The sequence below is a fragment of the Rhipicephalus sanguineus genome, chromosome 1 (assembly GCF_013339695.2).
Source record: "Rhipicephalus sanguineus isolate Rsan-2018 chromosome 1, BIME_Rsan_1.4, whole genome shotgun sequence".
Classification (NCBI taxonomy): Eukaryota; Metazoa; Arthropoda; class Arachnida; order Ixodida; family Ixodidae; genus Rhipicephalus; species Rhipicephalus sanguineus.
In genome coordinates, this window is record NC_051176.1 from 91,926,856 (window position 1) to 91,944,437 (window position 17,582).

At 46.8% G+C, this 17,582-nt stretch overlaps 2 protein-coding genes across 2 annotated transcripts in view; one reads left to right on the forward strand and one right to left on the reverse strand.

The window, feature by feature from the left end:
* Positions 1 to 4,364, forward strand: part of LOC119394029 (cadherin-99C) — a 212,786-nt gene extending 208,422 nt beyond the window's left edge. Inside the window, exons 36-37 of the mRNA XM_037661246.2 lie at positions 2,740 to 2,972; positions 4,121 to 4,364. Coding sequence (XP_037517174.1) covers positions 2,740 to 2,972; positions 4,121 to 4,271 — 384 coding nt within the window. The 3' untranslated portion in view covers positions 4,272 to 4,364. The remainder of the gene's footprint in view (positions 1 to 2,739; positions 2,973 to 4,120) is intronic.
* Positions 4,365 to 10,866: 6,502 nt separating this feature from the next.
* The window catches only part of LOC119394040 (pappalysin-1), a 57,029-nt gene continuing 50,313 nt past the window's right edge, over positions 10,867 to 17,582 (reverse strand). Inside the window, exons 17-20 of the mRNA XM_037661257.2 lie at positions 17,328 to 17,493; positions 12,488 to 12,623; positions 11,319 to 11,476; positions 10,867 to 11,172 (exon numbers count right to left, since the gene is read on the reverse strand). Of these exons, the coding sequence (XP_037517185.1) occupies positions 11,005 to 11,172; positions 11,319 to 11,476; positions 12,488 to 12,623; positions 17,328 to 17,493 (628 nt within the window). The 3' untranslated portion in view covers positions 10,867 to 11,004. The remainder of the gene's footprint in view (positions 11,173 to 11,318; positions 11,477 to 12,487; positions 12,624 to 17,327; positions 17,494 to 17,582) is intronic.

Consider the following 17,582-nt stretch of genomic DNA (forward strand, 5'->3'; position numbering starts at 1 on the left):
TAAAATATCGTTACTGTGGAGGCATTTTTCCTTTGATATTCGATATTCGATTCGATATTCGAAGGTGGATATTCGTATTCGATTCGTATTCGAAAAATTTGATATTCGCACACCCCTATTGTAAACCTTTTTTTTATTCACATACACACATATGTTTCGACTATAGCAACGGTTTTCTATATACCGTGACAGCCGACAGTGAGAGTCGACGACAAAGCTAGGTCCTCAGGTACATAATGTTGTGGTGAAGTGCGCGGGATTTTAAAGTGAAGTCGCCGACTAGTATAAAGGGTTTGTGCTTGTAGGTGTTTTATATGGTTTTGTCACAATTATGAGTGGTATTATTCTATTGTTAAACCTATCGTTAAAACCACGCATCTACACGAAGTGAATCATGACGAATGGGCGAGTAGGTGTGTAAGCACGGGCACGGACGCCACACGGACAGACATGCGTCGGCCTTAAGGTGCTTCGCCCCTAAAAGTCGCACGTTCGCTTATTCATTCGCCTAAGATGACTAGAAGGCTAAAGCCATATTCATCTTGGTCAGGGGCGTAGCCAAGGGGGGGGGGTTGGGGGGGTTCAAACCCCCCCCCCGAAATTTTTCAGTTTTGCTTGCATATATATACAAGCACACATACAAACACACGCACGAACATACATAATGTATGGTTGAACCCCCCCCCCCCCCGAAAAAAATTTCTGGCTACGCTTCTGATATTGGTGTCACTCGATTGTATTGATCCATCCACCCTCCCCCGAAATCTTTCGGCACATAACTCCGTTTTGCACTGCCTCCAGGATCGGAGGTATCAAAGCTTTCTGCGCCTCACATAGTTTTTCAGTCCTGTTTCCGAGATCGACCCACGTTTTGCCAAGCGACTGTTGTGTGATAACATCACCATGTGACGCCACGTTATGTGACGTCATGATGGTGTCATATGATGAGGTTATCGCGCGACGATTGTTTGCATCACTTCGTGTTGACGCTGCCGATAGTCAGTTTTCGTGTTTGATGAGGCATCTAAGGCTTTCACTTTAAAACTTGAGAACTCCCTGACGTCAATATTCGTGAAGCCTCCGTGTTGCTGGAAATTGGTTTTACTCCATCAGCTTGTCACGGTAGATTCTCTATTTTGTTTACGTCTCTCTCCTTCGACGAGCACTCCCGCCGGCATGGTGGCTATCGTCGTGTTGCGCGGACATTCGCGCGCTGCAGCGATCCGAAACTAATGGATGCTGCACGAATCTAATCGCGATTGTACGTAGATCGTGATGCCCTTGCCGAAGTCATGCCGTGCGAGTATTCTGCTGTAGCATTGAAAGCTCTTAACGGACACCGGAGATTAGACCGTAAATAATTTATTTGTTCTGACTAACCACAGATACCGAATGACCACTTCATGAATTCATTTTGATCATTTCTATGGCTTGTTTCTACCTTGCTCTTGTTGCCATGTCTCGCTGTTTCTGTAAACAAACATAAAACGAAGCGCTAAAGCGAGGCTGACGTATTCCTGAACAGTGTTTTGCTTACCACAAACGTATTGCCTGCTGCCAAGAGAATCAACTCTGTACAACTATCACTGACTTATCACGTTCGTTCAACAGATACGGAAGCACAGAGGTTTCGGTCTGCGATTGCACATTAGCACGAATCTGCCAAAAAAAGGCAAAATTACTCCCAGATCTTCCTTCGTTCGTGTCTTGGTACGTGGTGCACAGTCTTGCAATCGCGCTCGTTACACCATATTGAGTTTCTATAACCCAGCCTGGCCACAAAGGTAGCCAGGAGAGCATGGTCTAGCATGGAGACTGGTGAAAGTATGCACACGATGCCTTCGGCACTTTACGAGACGCCAAACATTGTTTATATGCTCCTGTACATTAAAACAGACAGATAGCATATTTTGCTTTGAGAAGAGCAATACATGAATAAAACAGCGCTAAAGACGGGACGAGATGAAGACACACACACGGCGCAATAGCACCTTGTACGAAAAGCAGCGAGCGATAACACACTTAGGAATGCCTGAGCAAGAGGGGAGATTTTTTTAACCTCATCCCTAAACGTATCAGATCTTGCGGAATATCGGACTAGCATACAAGTATATGACAGCAGCAACGCTGGTAGCGACATATTGTGACCTATAGAGCTTAACCAGAGAGCTCGAGCCGTTATAGTGCCTCAGTGAGTTATACTATTCTACTTAGCTGCCAACGACATAGTCGTAAACGTGTCGTATTTTATTGATTTTCTATCGACGCGAGAACATTCTCACAGCTCAAGAATATTTTCTACACATTGCAGTCGGGCAAAGCTTCACAAGAAGTCGCTAAGATTTTTGTTACTTACTGCAATGCTATTCGCGGCTCCGATAATCCACTGATCCGTAGACCGTAGGAAGGTCACTCACAAAATAAAATTCTCAAGTGGGTGCCCGTCAGTTTCAGGGTGTTTTCTATTTGCCTGTTAATAATGTTGCACACACGCAGCTGCCGTTGTACAGATGTATATGCGCAGGTTGGGCCGAACAAGTATAATGTACGTATACTGTCAAAAATGCAAGAAATTTGTCCACAAAATAATACTTTTGCGCGGTACACGTTACTGTTCATTACATGGATCAATCAGTCCAGGGCAACAACTTCCGCAGCAAGCCCAGCCTTGCTGAAGGATGAAATAGGGTTGAAAACTCGGCGTTCACACGCTGACCTTTTCTTTTTCTGTGCGCGCAGGTGCTGCAGATGAGCGTGCCGGTGGACGAGGATGGCAGCTGCCACGAGTCTCCGCTGGGGCTCAAGGGTGGTGGCGCCGAGGTGGCCTACTTGGGTGGTGGCCGCACTGCCTACGAGCGGGAATCGCCCAGCTCCATTGGAAACGCATCCACCGCGCGGGTGGGAAGCTGCGCGTCAGCGACTTTCGACGACGCGCCAACAGCCACTCGGAACCCGTTATACGTCGCCTACAAGTGAGCACTAGCGAGTATTACATGTTCTAGCAACGAAAGGATGCCCGGGTCGGATTTAACCAGCCATATCGTATAGGGTCACATGCTTAAGTTTACATCTCAGGGAATTCTAAATACACGTTGTTTCACCGAATAAGTATAGTTGGTGCAATATACAGCATTTCTAGATGGTTGACTTTAGAAAACACGGTACGAAATCAATTATACTTTGTTGAGATCAAGTATGGACCAAAGCTGTCGTGTCGTATAGACAAACTAGCTGCACATCTTAGCACGACAGTGAAACGGACCATAAATTCAAGATGCAATAGGCGCAGCGTTGCATATTTTTGAATCGTACATCTTAACTTCAGAAAACAAATACTGGAGTAGTCGCAGTTGCGGCGGCATATATCAGTATTCACGACCCCTTCGAAACTCAGCAAAGTGGGTTAAACGATGCAAGAATGGCTGTGGGAAGGTGACAAACAGTAGCAATGATGCTCGACAGTGGTGAAAATGAGAGTGAGTGAGAGTGGCGTGTCACAATTCCAAAATACAAGCGCCGACCACGTCTAACTTCGAACTCAATGTTCTTGCGTTGTTTCGTTGTTGTTCTTGTTGAGAAAAACAGGCCCCGGGTACTACGTGCTGATGTAGCCATTGGACATCACTGTTGCAGTATGTTGCTAATAGCCTTAGCTCAAGAAAAATATACTATTCTTGAAGGTACCTTCTCTATTGCTGATTCTGAATGCGGTGCCACCTGTCATGAGAAATGAAACAACAAGAAAAAAAATAATTTCATAGATCGGCCACAAAACGATCAATGCAGAAATAAATCATAATTTTCAGGCATGGAGGGCACTCATTAGCCGCATGCAACAGCATGCTACACCCTCGTAAACCCCTGCCAAGGCCAAGTGGACTGGTAAATTTAAAGCATTCATTTTCATTGAATCGAAAACTCTGCTATTTTCTTCCCTTCAGTCCTGACGTTGTCGGTGAAGGATGGCTTGCATATACGATATCGAGTAAACTTACGCTTGAAAGCGCATACTACGTGCACGTTATTGTCCATTTGTTCATGGTAGCAGTATTTTCAATCATGAAAACTGCCATGTTCTTGCTAAACGTTCGTGTGTCTCTGTATGTTTCAATGCTCGCAGCTCGGATGAAGAGGAGCCGAGTCCGGGCGCAGCACCGCCAGCAGCGAAGACGCTGAGCGGTCTAACCATGCTGAAAACTCATCCACCCGCGGCGGCCGCCGGGGACAAGTCCAAATACATCGCGGGTGTTGAGACGACGACAGAGCTATGACCTACATGTATTTATTGTGTTGCCCACTTGTACATACTGTAAAATGCCCCCTGTGCCAAACATTAAAGCACACGTTGACGACACGCGACGAAATTTGATGTTTTTGTGTCATCAGCAGTCACTCCCGTTCGCCACATTTGTGTTTCTCTACAGGAGTAACCGGAACTATGAAACATACACCGTTCTCTTCGAGCGACTCTATTGCCGCCGGGCTTTACTTGTGTTTTAAAGGTGGAAGCCGAAGTTACACGTCACCTAAACCATCACACCTCCTTCATGAGTTCGCGTAAGCATGCTTTGGTCAAAATAAATGACAAAACATATGTCTTATACGAAGTAGTTTACCTGTCAAAGAGAAAGTCACATGTTAGAGTAGACATTCTATCGACATCTGTTAGGCGAGGATGGTTCATAAAACCGGCTTATTACGTTCAACGCGTTGCCATATTTTTTACTGTGCATGGATTTATACAAGATTGGGTCTGCGTTTCCTTGCTGCGTTTCTTACCGGCCAATTTTATTTTCCACTCCTATCATCTCATTCACCGTGTTCAGTGGATGATCCAAGTGGTTTTGGCGGCAAGGATTCCTTTGAGCCAATTATGAAAGACGAAAAGGCTCGAATATGAAATCGCGAGATCTTTATATGGCAACAGTATTGAAAGTTGGGCTAGTTGGTACGGCAGCATGTTGGTGTACAGCGCGAGGAACGACGAAGACCGAAAGAACAGAAGGGACACGGACGAGCGATGACTCGCAAGTGAAAAAATTTATTGAAAAACACATGTACGTAAAAGCAGAAAACATACAACACTGCGCAGAAGCGTGAAAAAAACCGATGGAAAGAGTAACAGCGAATCACCTAACGGCACACGTGCTGAGAAGATATGCGAGCTCCTTGTCCGTAAGAGACAACGATGCCTCACTTACGCATGCGTCACCCATTCGGTTGATGCGAAAGGCCTCTATCACTTCTCTAGTGGTCTGGGAACTATGTTTTGACAATATCTTTGCATCGGCAAAGACAGGTGTGCAGCCACACGTGTTGCAATGCGATGCCAGATGCGAAGCGTTAGGATTTTTTAGCGAATTTTTATGCTCTCCTAAGCGCACATTGATGCATCGGCCGCTTTGGCCCACGTATGACCGCCCACATGTTCTGATACACAATGCCGCTCTTGCAGGGCACAAATGAGGAAACATGCTTAATTCCACACTCACTTCTGTCCTTCTCATTTCGCTCCATTTTCCTCCGAACCATTGGGCAAATTCTTGAAAGTTTCTCAGGAGCTGAGAACACTGATTTTACCCCATACCTGCGGGCCGACATTGCTCAAACCATGCGACATTTTATGTACGTACGGTAGTACTGCTACTGATTTGTACACTTCTTGCTTTAACTTTTTTCTATTCAAAAGATCCGGACTTTTTACCAATTTTATTAGCTTTTCAGTGCACGTAGCTAGCACGTGAGTAGGGTACCCGGCAATTTCAAGCCTCTTAATCTGTGCTGTGAAGCTGTGCTTAATCCCGTGAGCACAAGACTTGGTTACAGCTGATCTTAAGGCCGAGTAAGCAATTCCATTTTTCACTACCTTTGAATGATTCGAGGAAAAAGGAAGGACTGGTTTCTGAGATCGCGGAAGGTATCGCCAACAAACATGATTAGTCTCAAACGATAGGTTCAAATCCAAGAACTGTAAATTGTTTTCCTTTATAAGTTCAAGGGCCCTTACCGTTTTCTCTAAAAACTTTCAATATGCCTGTTGCCCTCCCGTTATAGTTACTACACGGAAAAAACACCAGATAATCGTCGACATAACGAAACAACGTCCCTGCTAAATCCTTGAGGTGGCATTGGAGTTTTCTATTGACGCTGCTTAAGTATATGTCACTCAGAGCAGGAGCTACTCGGGAACCTATACAGACTCCACTTTTCTGTATAAACACAGCATCCTTCCACTTCACAAAAGTGTTGATCAGACAGAACGTTAACAATTCGAGGAAAGATTCCACTGACATACCACATCTTTGTGTGAACATGAATTCATCATTGTGTTCAGTTACCGCTTCTCTGACACAGCGTAACAGTTCGGCTTGTTCAAGCGAATAAAATAGATCTTCTACGTCAATACTGATGGCTTTGTGATTACCTGGGTTATTGCTAGACAAAAAATTGGCCGCGTATCTGCGTGCTTCGCTGCAAATGTCGTGTAAAGACGATAGAAGAGGCGCTGTGTGAGATATGGACGCCATCTGGCAATACTTCGGGAAACATGAGTGCTGTGTTGCGTGCTGGTAGTCCCGGCGCAGCAGCAGGCGAAGACCGGCGGTGACCAACGCGACCGGCGGGGACGCCAGCCAGCCCGAAAACGCGGTTTGGCGCGAAGCGCTGAAGCAGAGAAACGTCCGCACTCAACGAGTACTCTCGACACACTCTTATTTACACGTCGCCTGGGTAAAACAGGAACGCCAGAGCGGCGCCCACAACCGGCAGCCTGAAGGCCGCCCACAACGCTGCTTTTTCATTTTTAAATATTTTTTTTCACCTTCTTGGCCTTCTCAAAACTAAAGTTTTTCAACACCAACCCATGGCATTCGTACAGTGCAATACAGTAACCGAAACCGAAACACAACAATGAGCTCGTGCGAAGGGCACGGAGGAAGGCAAATTTCAGCGCAGTCGCATTTTCAGCTTTGTTGAAACAGCGCTCACTAGACGACGACGAAGTAAAAGAAGGCACAGGACAGGCAGCGCCTGTCCTGTGCCTTTTACTTCGTCGTCGTCTAGTGAGCGCTGTTTCAACAAAGATGAACGCATACCAACTCGCTCAAGCTTCCATTCTTATGCATTTTCAGCGCAGCTTAAGAAACTAGGGTCCTTAAAATTACGTATGTATGCATTTTCTATTAAAGGAACACGCCACCTAATACTTACCTAGTGATGTTGCACCTCAGATATGCATGATATTTACTTTTTGATCGACAACGTTCACAAGTATGAACAGCCGTACCAGTTCAAGACGGCTGGCCCTTGGGCAAGTGGTTCAACTTTGGCCGAGTGGCTGAATCGAGGGAGGTGCCGACAAACAGAAAGGCAGACAGACAGAAAGACAGACCAAAATTTCTGCGTTTAAGTTCCCCAAGAAAGACTATCGTCTTTAAAACTGGACTATCTTCTCGGAATTCTTTATCAGGAAGGGATCATTGAGGCTAAGTGGGGCGAGCATATTCTGTAGGAAAGACGACACCTTGTACTGCCAAGTCCCTTTCTCAGAGATTATGGCCCTAAACGGTACTTCAGGCTTGTGTGTTTTTGCGCTGAAAAAAAAATTTCAAGGTGTAGTGATTTAGCCTGCTTAACGCTTACAGCAAGGCGTTGAAGGCCAAGTCGTTCTAGCAAATTAAATGCTTGCTCTTTGACTTTCTTTAGCTGCACCTTCTGGGGAACAAAATTCTTTTGTATTGCGGTATTAGCCCTTTCCAAAAACAATTGTTAAGGAGCTACTACAAAGAAGCCTTCCTTGTCAGAAATTGCCACTCTTAGCTGATTCTGTACAAGGTAGTTCGCCACACGTACAATGTCCTGTGACTTACGTGGATGAGTTTCCGTCCTGGAAAGCACGTCAATGCACTCAGACAAACAACCTGGGCGCAGTTCATCCGTAACACCACGTGAAACACCTCTGGACATTGAAACCTTCTCCGGCGGCGACAGGGTTGGCTCGCATGCGAACTTCGGGCCTCTCTGCAGCACCTCATTCACTTCCTCGGGGAGTTTTGTCTGGCCTAGAACCAACACTTTCCCACTGACCTGTGCTCTCTTGTCTTTCTTTGGAAGCTGTAGGAGTACTCGAGCCCAAAGGAGCTCAGTTGCTTGCTCCGCGGTCTTCATCCAGTCCCGGTAATGCCTTTGCTGACAATTGGAAGAGCGACCGATTCCACACAACACACGTAGCTTGTCCTTGAAAAAACGCACTTGTCGCCACAATTCGGAGTTCAAAACACGGCAGGCCTTGCGTGCATGTCCAGGTGATGGCTGCAACACTCCAAACAGTGCGCCAAGGTCAGGTGGGCACCTGCCTTGTCTACGATGCGACGCAACCGTCCTTGCTCTACACACCGTTAGTGCTATCAGAGAAGCAAGGTTACCTTCATCGGAAAGGCTAAGATTACTACATTGAATGTAGTAATCTTAACCTTTCTTAGCTCGCCCCACTTAGCCTCAATGATCCCTTCCTGATAAAGAATTCCGAGCAGATAGTCCAGTTTTTGTCTAGCAATAACCCAGGTAATCACGAAGCCATCAGTATTGACGTAGAAGATCTATTTTATTCGCTTGAACAAGCCGAACAGTTACGCTGTGTCAGAGAAGCGGTAACTGAACACAATGATGAATTCATGTTCACACAAAGATGTGGTATGTCAGTGGAATCTTTCCTCCAATTGTTACCGTTCTATCTGATCAACACTTTTGTGAAGTGGAAGGATGTTGTGTTTATACAGAAAAGTGGAGTCTGTATAGGTTCCCGAGTAGCTCCTGCTCTGAGTGACATATACTTAAGCAGCGTTAATAGAAAACTCCAATGCCACCTCAAGGATTTAGCAGGGACGTTGTTTCGTTATGTCGACGATTATCTGGTGTTTTTTCCGTGTAGTAACTATAACGGGAGGGCAACAGGCATATTGAAAGTTTTTAGAGAAAACGGTAAGGGCCCTTGAACTTATAACGGAAAACAATTTACAGTTCTTGGATTTGAACCTATCGTTTGAGACTAATCATGTTTGTTGGCGATACCTTCCGCGATCTCAGAAACCAGTCCTTCCTTTTTCCTCGAATCATTCAAAGGTAGTGAAAAATGGAATTGCTTACTCGGCCTTAAGGTCAGCTGTAACCAAGTCTTGTGCTCACGGGATTAAGCACAGCTTCACAGCACAGATTAAGAGGCTTGAAATTGCCGGGTACCCTACTCACGTGCTAGCTACGTGCACTGAAAAGCTAATAAAATTGGTAAAAAGTCCGGATCTTTTGAATAGAAAAAAGTTAAAACAAGAAGTGTACAAATCAGTAGCAGTACTACCGTACGTACATAAAATGTCGCATGGTTTGAGCAATGTCGGCCCGCAGGTATGGGGTAAAATCAGTGTTCTCAGCTCCTGAGAAACTTTCAAGAATTTGCCCAATGGTTCGGAGGAAAATGGAGCGAAATGAGAAGGACAGAAGTGAGTGTGGAATTAAGCATGTTTCCTCATTTGTGCCCTGCAAGAGCGGCATTGTGTATCAGAACATGTGGGCGGTCATACGTGGGCCAAAGCGGCCGATGCATCAATGTGCGCTTAGGAGAGCATAAAAATTCGCTAAAAAATCCTAACGCTTCGCATCTGGCATCGCATTGCAACACGTGTGGCTGCACACCTGTCTTTGCCGATGCAAAGATATTGTCAAAACATAGTTCCCAGACCACTAGAGAAGTGATAGAGGCCTTTCGCATCAACCGAATGGGTGACGCATGCGTAAGTGAGGCATCGTTGTCTCTTACGGACAAGGAGCTCGCATATCTTCTCAGCACGTGTGCCGTTAGGTGATTCGCTGTTACTCTTTCCATCGGTTTTTTCACGCTTCTGCGCAGTGTTGTATGTTTTCTGCTTTTACGTACATGTGTTTTTCAATAATTTTTTTCACTTGCGAGTCAGCGCTCGTCCGTGTCCCTTCTGTTCTTTCGGTCTTCGTCGTTCCTCGCGCTGTACACCAACATGCTTTATATGGCTCCCAATGTCGGGAAGTAGCCTAAGTTGGTTTCGTTTTTATAGGAGCGCTACAGGATTAAAGTGGAGAACTGAACGTTCAAAGCACAGGCATTTCTCGGTGCCGTTTCTAAGCAGGAATCGCTACCTCTTTCAAAGGACCATAAGAGAATACTTCAACTTCTCATCGGGAACTATTCAATGCCTCACAGAAAGAAGCTTTCCCCGCAGATGCCTCAAAATTCAAGATATATCTGAAGGCCCTGCCGACATCCGCAAGGAGCATCTCGGCAATTTTCCAAAAGCTTTACATAGCGAATTGATTTGCATAGCCCTAATGGAAGCCCCTACGTAAACGCTGGAAGTTTTGAAGGGCCTAAAAAGTGTTGAGAAGTGGCGAGGCAATATCCATAATGCTAATCGTAAAAACTACGTTACGAGTGCGTAGGTACAACTATCTGTTAAGATAAACATTGACACACCAGTATGCCATCGTCAATAGTTTCACAGGTAATGTGGTTCCATACGGTCGTACTATGGCATTTGTATGCATGGTACCAACTCTATGGTCCCACAGCTACAATGCTGGCGTCCGAGTGCTTTTGACGCGCGGACACGTGATAACATCATCCGAGAAGCCAGTGTTCAACACTTACTAGATGTGGCCAGACGTCACTGTAATCTTCAAGTCTAGAAAGACTGACGACGATTTATACCATACCTCGAAAAAGGTGGTCTCAAATCAGCCCATCGTATCGGGCGCCCGCCAACGCAGGTTTTACCTGCATCTTGGAACCTTCCATCGGTTTGACATCTCAGCAGCCCGTTCAGGAATGGGGAGGAGTAAATGTCCGAGCATTTCATTTATTTCCAGACTAAAGAAGTTCGAGGCGTTGCGACCAACGTCCTTTTGCGAGCGAGTCCGACAGCGGTCCTCCACGCGAGGCGGCGTCACACACACAAGCGCACAGCCACAGAGCTTGCGAAGTCACTGGCGGCCGCGTGGGTCCTTGCAAGAGCACTCGTCGACGGGGCAGTTAGGAGGGAAGCTCTTCACCACGTGACCAGCCACAGTGGACGCACAGCAATCGCCGCCATCCCAGTCGCAGTGTTCCTGGTTGTTTGAGGCATCGCACCAACCGTCTCCTATGTATTCCTGGTCCCACAAAGAAAGAAAGAGGCGAGAAGACGTGTTAACAACCGACGCTTGCTGAACGCGGGGTGTGATTCCCGAGGACTCGCTCAAGAAGCATCTACGAATGTTCGCAAACTCGAACGCGAGCCCAGACTCCGGACACTTACTTTGTTACACCTACGCCGACATTCTAGAGAGTCCGTATCTGGGTGCCAGAGACCCGCCCCAGAGCAGACAACGGCCTGAGCAAGTGAGAGCTGCCGGCTGTCTTGAGTGAATACCGGCTCGTAGTCTGGTTGATCACAGGTCACGTTGCACGTTGAACCTAGACAAATAAGATCTACACGTCAGCTTGAATTTGTCACTCTTGCGTACACGCCGCCGCTCCACAGTGGTCCTGTGGTGTTCTGCTAATGAGCGCGATAGCTGGCTTTGAGCGTGTAACTCGGTAGACTGAGAAAGGGCCTAGTTTACACTTTAATACATTCTAATCATTCGTACGAGGAAATTCGAACCAATGCTGATGCAGGATACATTATTAGCGAAGGGACTAGCCAACGGAAAAGAATTAGGAACAAAACGGTTTGTGAATTTTACCTCATATAAAAAAAATATCCATGTTCACCAAACATTACGATCTATAGGCTCTTGTGTCTAGGAATATAAGAAAGAAACACATATAACATTCAGCATGCACGTACAACTTTCGCCGTAGGTGTAAGATGAAACACGGTGTATTATGCATTCTGAAGGCAGTGTTCAAATTACCGAGTAGCGCTTACGTAAAGTTTGGAGAAAATTGGCTTCGAGTTTCACATATCTGTGGTGTCAGTAACTGCGATAGTCATAAGCATGGAGGAAGAAAAAAAATTTAGCAGGGAGCATTACGTCATGCAGCCAGCCTTGGTGAGCGATCATTTCGTGAAGCCAGCAGTGTCGGCCCAATACGTGACTTTTTGCGTCAAGATCACGCAAAAAATGACATTTGCCGAGACCTTGGAGGTTTGGTGCCCAGTAGCTTTTAATCGAAGCGTGTTTGCTCGGTGCATTTCGACCGGTTCACGGAAGAGGCTCAAAGGCAGACCTTAACTGGGAGCACTGACACTTACCGCGCGCTCTGACGTTTTGGTCACGTATTGGGCAGACAGACGTGCAAGACAGTGCAAACGTGAGGAACACTGCATACGACGAATGGAAAAGGACTAAAATAATTTGCTACATACTGAAACTGTTCTCTTTAGCTATCGAATATGCTGAGATTAAGTTAAAGCCGTGGCTAATTAAACCGCCAGTATGTCATCTTGAAGAAGCTTAAGAGGGATAATGATTTACTAACCGACGCTCCTTGTGGCACAACGAAAGTGAACTACGCCTGAGCGATTTCGAGGCTCAGGGCAGCTGAGGTGACTGAAACTGCACACAGGAGGGTCTCTGTTCCAAACGCCGTCCAGTTCGCACCTTAGCTCTGCTGTCTGCATAGAGGGAGAGAAATGAGAGTAAATCTTAATTTGAGCACTGCACGGAAGATTTATTTTAAAACATTTCCGCGAGAACACGAAAGTCGAAACCAATTTTGGCGAGGAAGAGAGCGAGGGGGAGGAAACATATCAAGTGCCGAAATAAAGGAGAAACGGGGGGGGGGAGGCGAACGAAAAGAAAGAAATCTGGTTTGCTTCCATATAATAGAATATGGTGAGCGGGGGGTGCAGAAAGGTAAGAAGAATATTGAGGAAAGAGGGTAGGTCAGATGATATGATCATCAGATGTAGGAATGAAGGGTACATGTAGCAGGGAAGAGATGGTAGTGGGACCTGTGCGTGAGGCAACGAAACAAAATAATGTTGACTGATGTCTTGCTATGAAATTTTGTGTGCTCTGACGAGACCTACATATAGAGTAAGAGGAACAACGGGAAGTGCGTGCGATGGACGAGGAGGAGGGTCAAAAGATTTATGCTGTATTTGCAGTTCAGCACAAGGGAACGGAAGTAAGGAAACTTTAAGAGGCGAAGATAAGCAGTGAGATGAGTGGGCGGCCACTTCTCGGACATACAGCTTCATTTGTCTATTTATTGCTTTTTTTTTTGTTGCTTTACATTTGCTTTCGTCCTCGCATACACACTTTATCTAGACTTCCTGTAGCCTGTACAATAATCTCGTTACTCGGCTGGTCGTGTCTTTTTTTAATTTTTAGTTAACTTTTTTCTTCGCGAATCGATCTATGAGAGTGCTCTGTTCTGCTGCTCAAGTTAGCCTTGAAGGACGCTTGACCGTTGATAATACAATTTATCTCGTAAAGCGCCGCCTGGGGAGCTACTCCGCCTTAAGTATAAAGAAACGTGGTCTCAGTAGTAGTGGAGATAGAAGCAAATGAATGATATGGTTGTGAGAAGGATAGTGACCCTTCTCGTAGCCGAGGCTCTCTCCTGTTGCCTCCATAAAGCGACCTCTCTTTTAGTAGTATACTATAGTGGTTTGAGGATAGGAAAGACCTTATTTCTGTAACCCATAAGGGAGTGCGGGTCAACGTAGTGGGGAAGGAAGGGAGGGGGGTGCAGAAGGGAGAGGAATGAAAGATGAGAGCGGAAAGGAGCGGTCACCTTCTCGAAATATGAGTATCCACAACACCGAGCTCAAGGCCGCGGTACGCGCTTGTCCTCGTGTCTTCTTCATCGTCAGTGTTGCGTGTGCCCTCGTTGCGCCGCTTCATAATCATGAACCCTTACCAACTCGCCCAACTATAAGTACCTCTCTTCCCATGAGAAAGAAAAAAAAAACATCTAGTGCCCGGCGGCACCGCGAAACGAACACAGTCCTCCTACATTGGATGCGGACGCTCAAACATCTGCCTTCTTCCACATAAGTGTCAAGGGAACATCTCCTTTTTATTACAAGCCACGACCCCCTCCGTCGCATAGCAACGAATCACTATCAAAAACAAGATATTTCCAATTACTTCGTGGCACCGTCCTTGGTGTCCAATTTCCGCAGTCTTTTCCTAGTGGCCGTGCTTCGAGACAATATTTGACTTGTTACCTCAGGGATAGATCGCAATTGTAGATGTAGCATTTTTTTTTTTTTTTGCCGAGTAAAAATAAATCAATCATCTTTCCATCGCACCGTCACGGACATATATCAGCGCCCCTTTTCAAGACTAAAACAAGCCACACACAGTTGCTTGTCTTAAATAAAAAATAGGTTTAAACATCAGGTAACCTTTTTAAGAGCTGCAAGGGATAATGGATGGCTAGCTACCGCCAGTAAACTCTGCCTAATATCCCGAAGTATGTGACATCATGTTCCGTACATTATTTTTGTTGCCACCTGCGCTGTTATTGCTCAGACGCGGTTCCGCGCTACATCCGTTCACCGCAATCCTGGAGCTCCTGATGTTGATGACGATTTGCGCGCTTCACTCGCCATGCGTGTAACGCTAAAGCGCGATGTTTTATTCCGTCTCGAAGGCAGGCCGTTGGGCTTCTTCGATAAGGGCGCTCGAGTTTTTGCTTCAATATTTAGCCTTTTCGTGGCACACATTAGTGTAATACTATGTAGACACGATTGTCACGGCGTGATCAGCGCTCCGCACATGTTTGCTTTCTAATAATAATTGTTTTTTGGGGTTCAACGTCCGAAAACCACGATATGATTATGAGGGACGCCATAGTGGAGGGCTCCGGAAATTTTGACCACCTGGTGTTCTTTAATGCGCACCTAAATCTAAGCACACTAGCCTCTAGCATTTCGCCTCCAACGAAATGCGGCCGCCATGGCCGGAATTCGATCCCGCGACGTTCGGGTCAGCAGTTGAGCACCATAACCACAACCACCATGGCAGGTGACTTGTTTGCTTTCGATACCCAAAAGTGGAGAGTGGCCCCTAATGAAGGTGTCCAATTATATGATGGGTTTGTACGGCGCGGAAGCATAAGAGAGAAAGCATTACTTTCCAAAAACCTCCAAAGACAGACAGGTGGGTCTACGCGAATGACCTAAACGTTAAAAAAAAAAAAAAAAGAGTTGATAGGGTTTTGAAGGTCTCGGCATCCCGCGCACGTCGTTTTTGCCTGTCCATCGCTCAGTTGCAAAACGCCCGGTAACTTTCGTTCTCCAGTTTAACGAAATACAAATTAAATCATGTGACTTCATCGTCTTTCAGAATGAAGTGGCATCACTCCATAGCTACATACTGAGCTGACCTCCGCTTATGAACATGAATGTGGTTACTGATCGACGCAGAGACATACAAGAGGAGGAGGGGATGTCGTAGGTTGCAGGTGTATCTAGCCTTGCGAGATATACAGGCACTTGCCTCGCCTGGTTTTCTTCTTTCACGTTGAAAACATGATACTTTTAAAGACGATAGTCTTTCTTGGGGAACTTAAACGCAGAAATTTTGGTCTGTCCTTCTGTCTGTCCTTCTGTCTGTCTTTCTGTTTGTCGGCACGTCCCTCGATTCAGCCACTCGGCCAAAGTTGAACCACTTGCCCAAGGGCCAGCCATCGTGAACGGCTGAATAGGTTCATACTTGTGTACATTGTTGATCAAAAAGCAAACATTACGCATATCTGAGGCGCAACATCACTAGGTAAGTATTAGGCGGTGTGTTCCTTTAACAGAAAATACATAGATACGCAATTTTAAAGACCTTGATGGTATGCGTTTAACGTTGAGACAGTAACGCGTTTATTAAAAGATTGCCACAGCTGAAGCGATCAGCGGTCCAAGCCGAGCAAGCGCGAGCGCCAACAACAACCGTCTTCGTCGTCTTCTTTCGCAGGCGTTCTTGTCTGCGCCCTACCATGTTACAAATCACTCCCCCGCGGAAAAGGAGCCATCCTGGCGACCTAAGGAACAGGTACAACTGGTGGGTCATAATGCGGCTTCAGTCGATCGACGTGAACAGTCTCGCGGCCGCGACGACGGCGGTCCGTAGATGATTGAACAGGCTCAATCATATAGTTAACTGGGGATGCTTGACGTAGGACGCGGTAGGGGCCTTCGTACTTAGGCAGTAGCTTTGTGGAAAGGCCAGGAGCGGAGGAGGGAACGCGAAGCCACACCAACGTTACAGGCGAATACGACTGAGGAGGCAGGTTTTCGTCGTGACGGTCCTTCTGGCCCTACTCGCCCTACGATGTTACAACCCTAGTTTCTTAAGGTGCGCTGAAAATGCGACTGCGCTGAAACTTGTCTTCCTCCGTGCCCACTGCACAAGCTCATGTTGTGTTTCGGTTTCGGTTCAGTATTGCATTGTACGAATGACAGGGGGCGCCGCTCTGGCATTCCTGTTTTACTGTTTTACCCAGGCGACGTGTAAGTAAGAGAGTTTGTGGAGAGTACTCGTTGAGTGCGGACGTTTCTTCTCCTTCGGCGCATCGCGCCAAACAGCGTGTTCGGGCTGGCCGGCGTCCCCACCGGTCGCGTTGGTCACCGCCGGTCTTCGCCTGCCGCTGCGCCGGGACTACCAGCCCGCAACACAGCACTCGTGTTTCCCGACGTATTGCCAGATGGCGTCCATATCTCACGCAGCGCCTCTTCTATCGTCTTTAGACGACATTTGCAGCGAAGCACGCAGATACGCGGCCAATTTTTTTAAAGCGAAGCGCGGGCGGGCTTCCAAGAAGGCGCGCGCAGCGAGACGCAATAGTACACATGCCGGTGGCTTACGAGCTACGGTCCCACGTACGGTGCTGCGCTGGGCCAACATATCACCACACCACGCCCCAATAAAAGTGTCGCTCATCACCAATCACAAACGAGGTTTAGTGTTTAAAAACTTCGAAAGTAGTCATGACACCTCGTTCCCGAATGCCCAGTGTCTACCCGGAAACACCATATCATTCACTCTGTCGAGTGGCGAGCCTAAATGCTGGAGTGCTTCAAAGAAACATTCTCAGTGTTTATCAAGTTTACTGCACTTCAGGAAATAATGTTCAATATCACCATTGGTGTTTGAAGTAGGACACAATGGCGTTTCATCTTGTAGAGCCATGCTGGTGCACGCGCTGACCCCGCGCGGATGCGATGTAGCAAAGAGGCCGTTGCCCTGGTTAGCCATTTTGTGACACATGGCTGGTAAGTTGTCAACCGTAAAGGATGGAAATGTTAACAGATCACTGTGACCGAGGCTTCCTGGCTGCAACCCAAGGAAGCTATACTTCAATGCGGGCTTACACTGTGTGTGCCCGGACAGGTGAGGGTGCAGATAGAGCCGGCGTACCAGAAGTCTGTGCAGCTGTAAAGCCCCGTGTACACGGATGGAAGTGGAGGGCAGGCCACTGGGGTGCACGCTGGTCCGGTCCACGCGCCGGTCTCGCTGCACACCAAGTGGAAGGCTCTCCTGCGGACGTTGAAAGACGGCGAAATTCGAATGTTTCTGAAAGACCCTTTCTCGCATATACTAGGGCCCTGAGGTATAATTTGGGATTG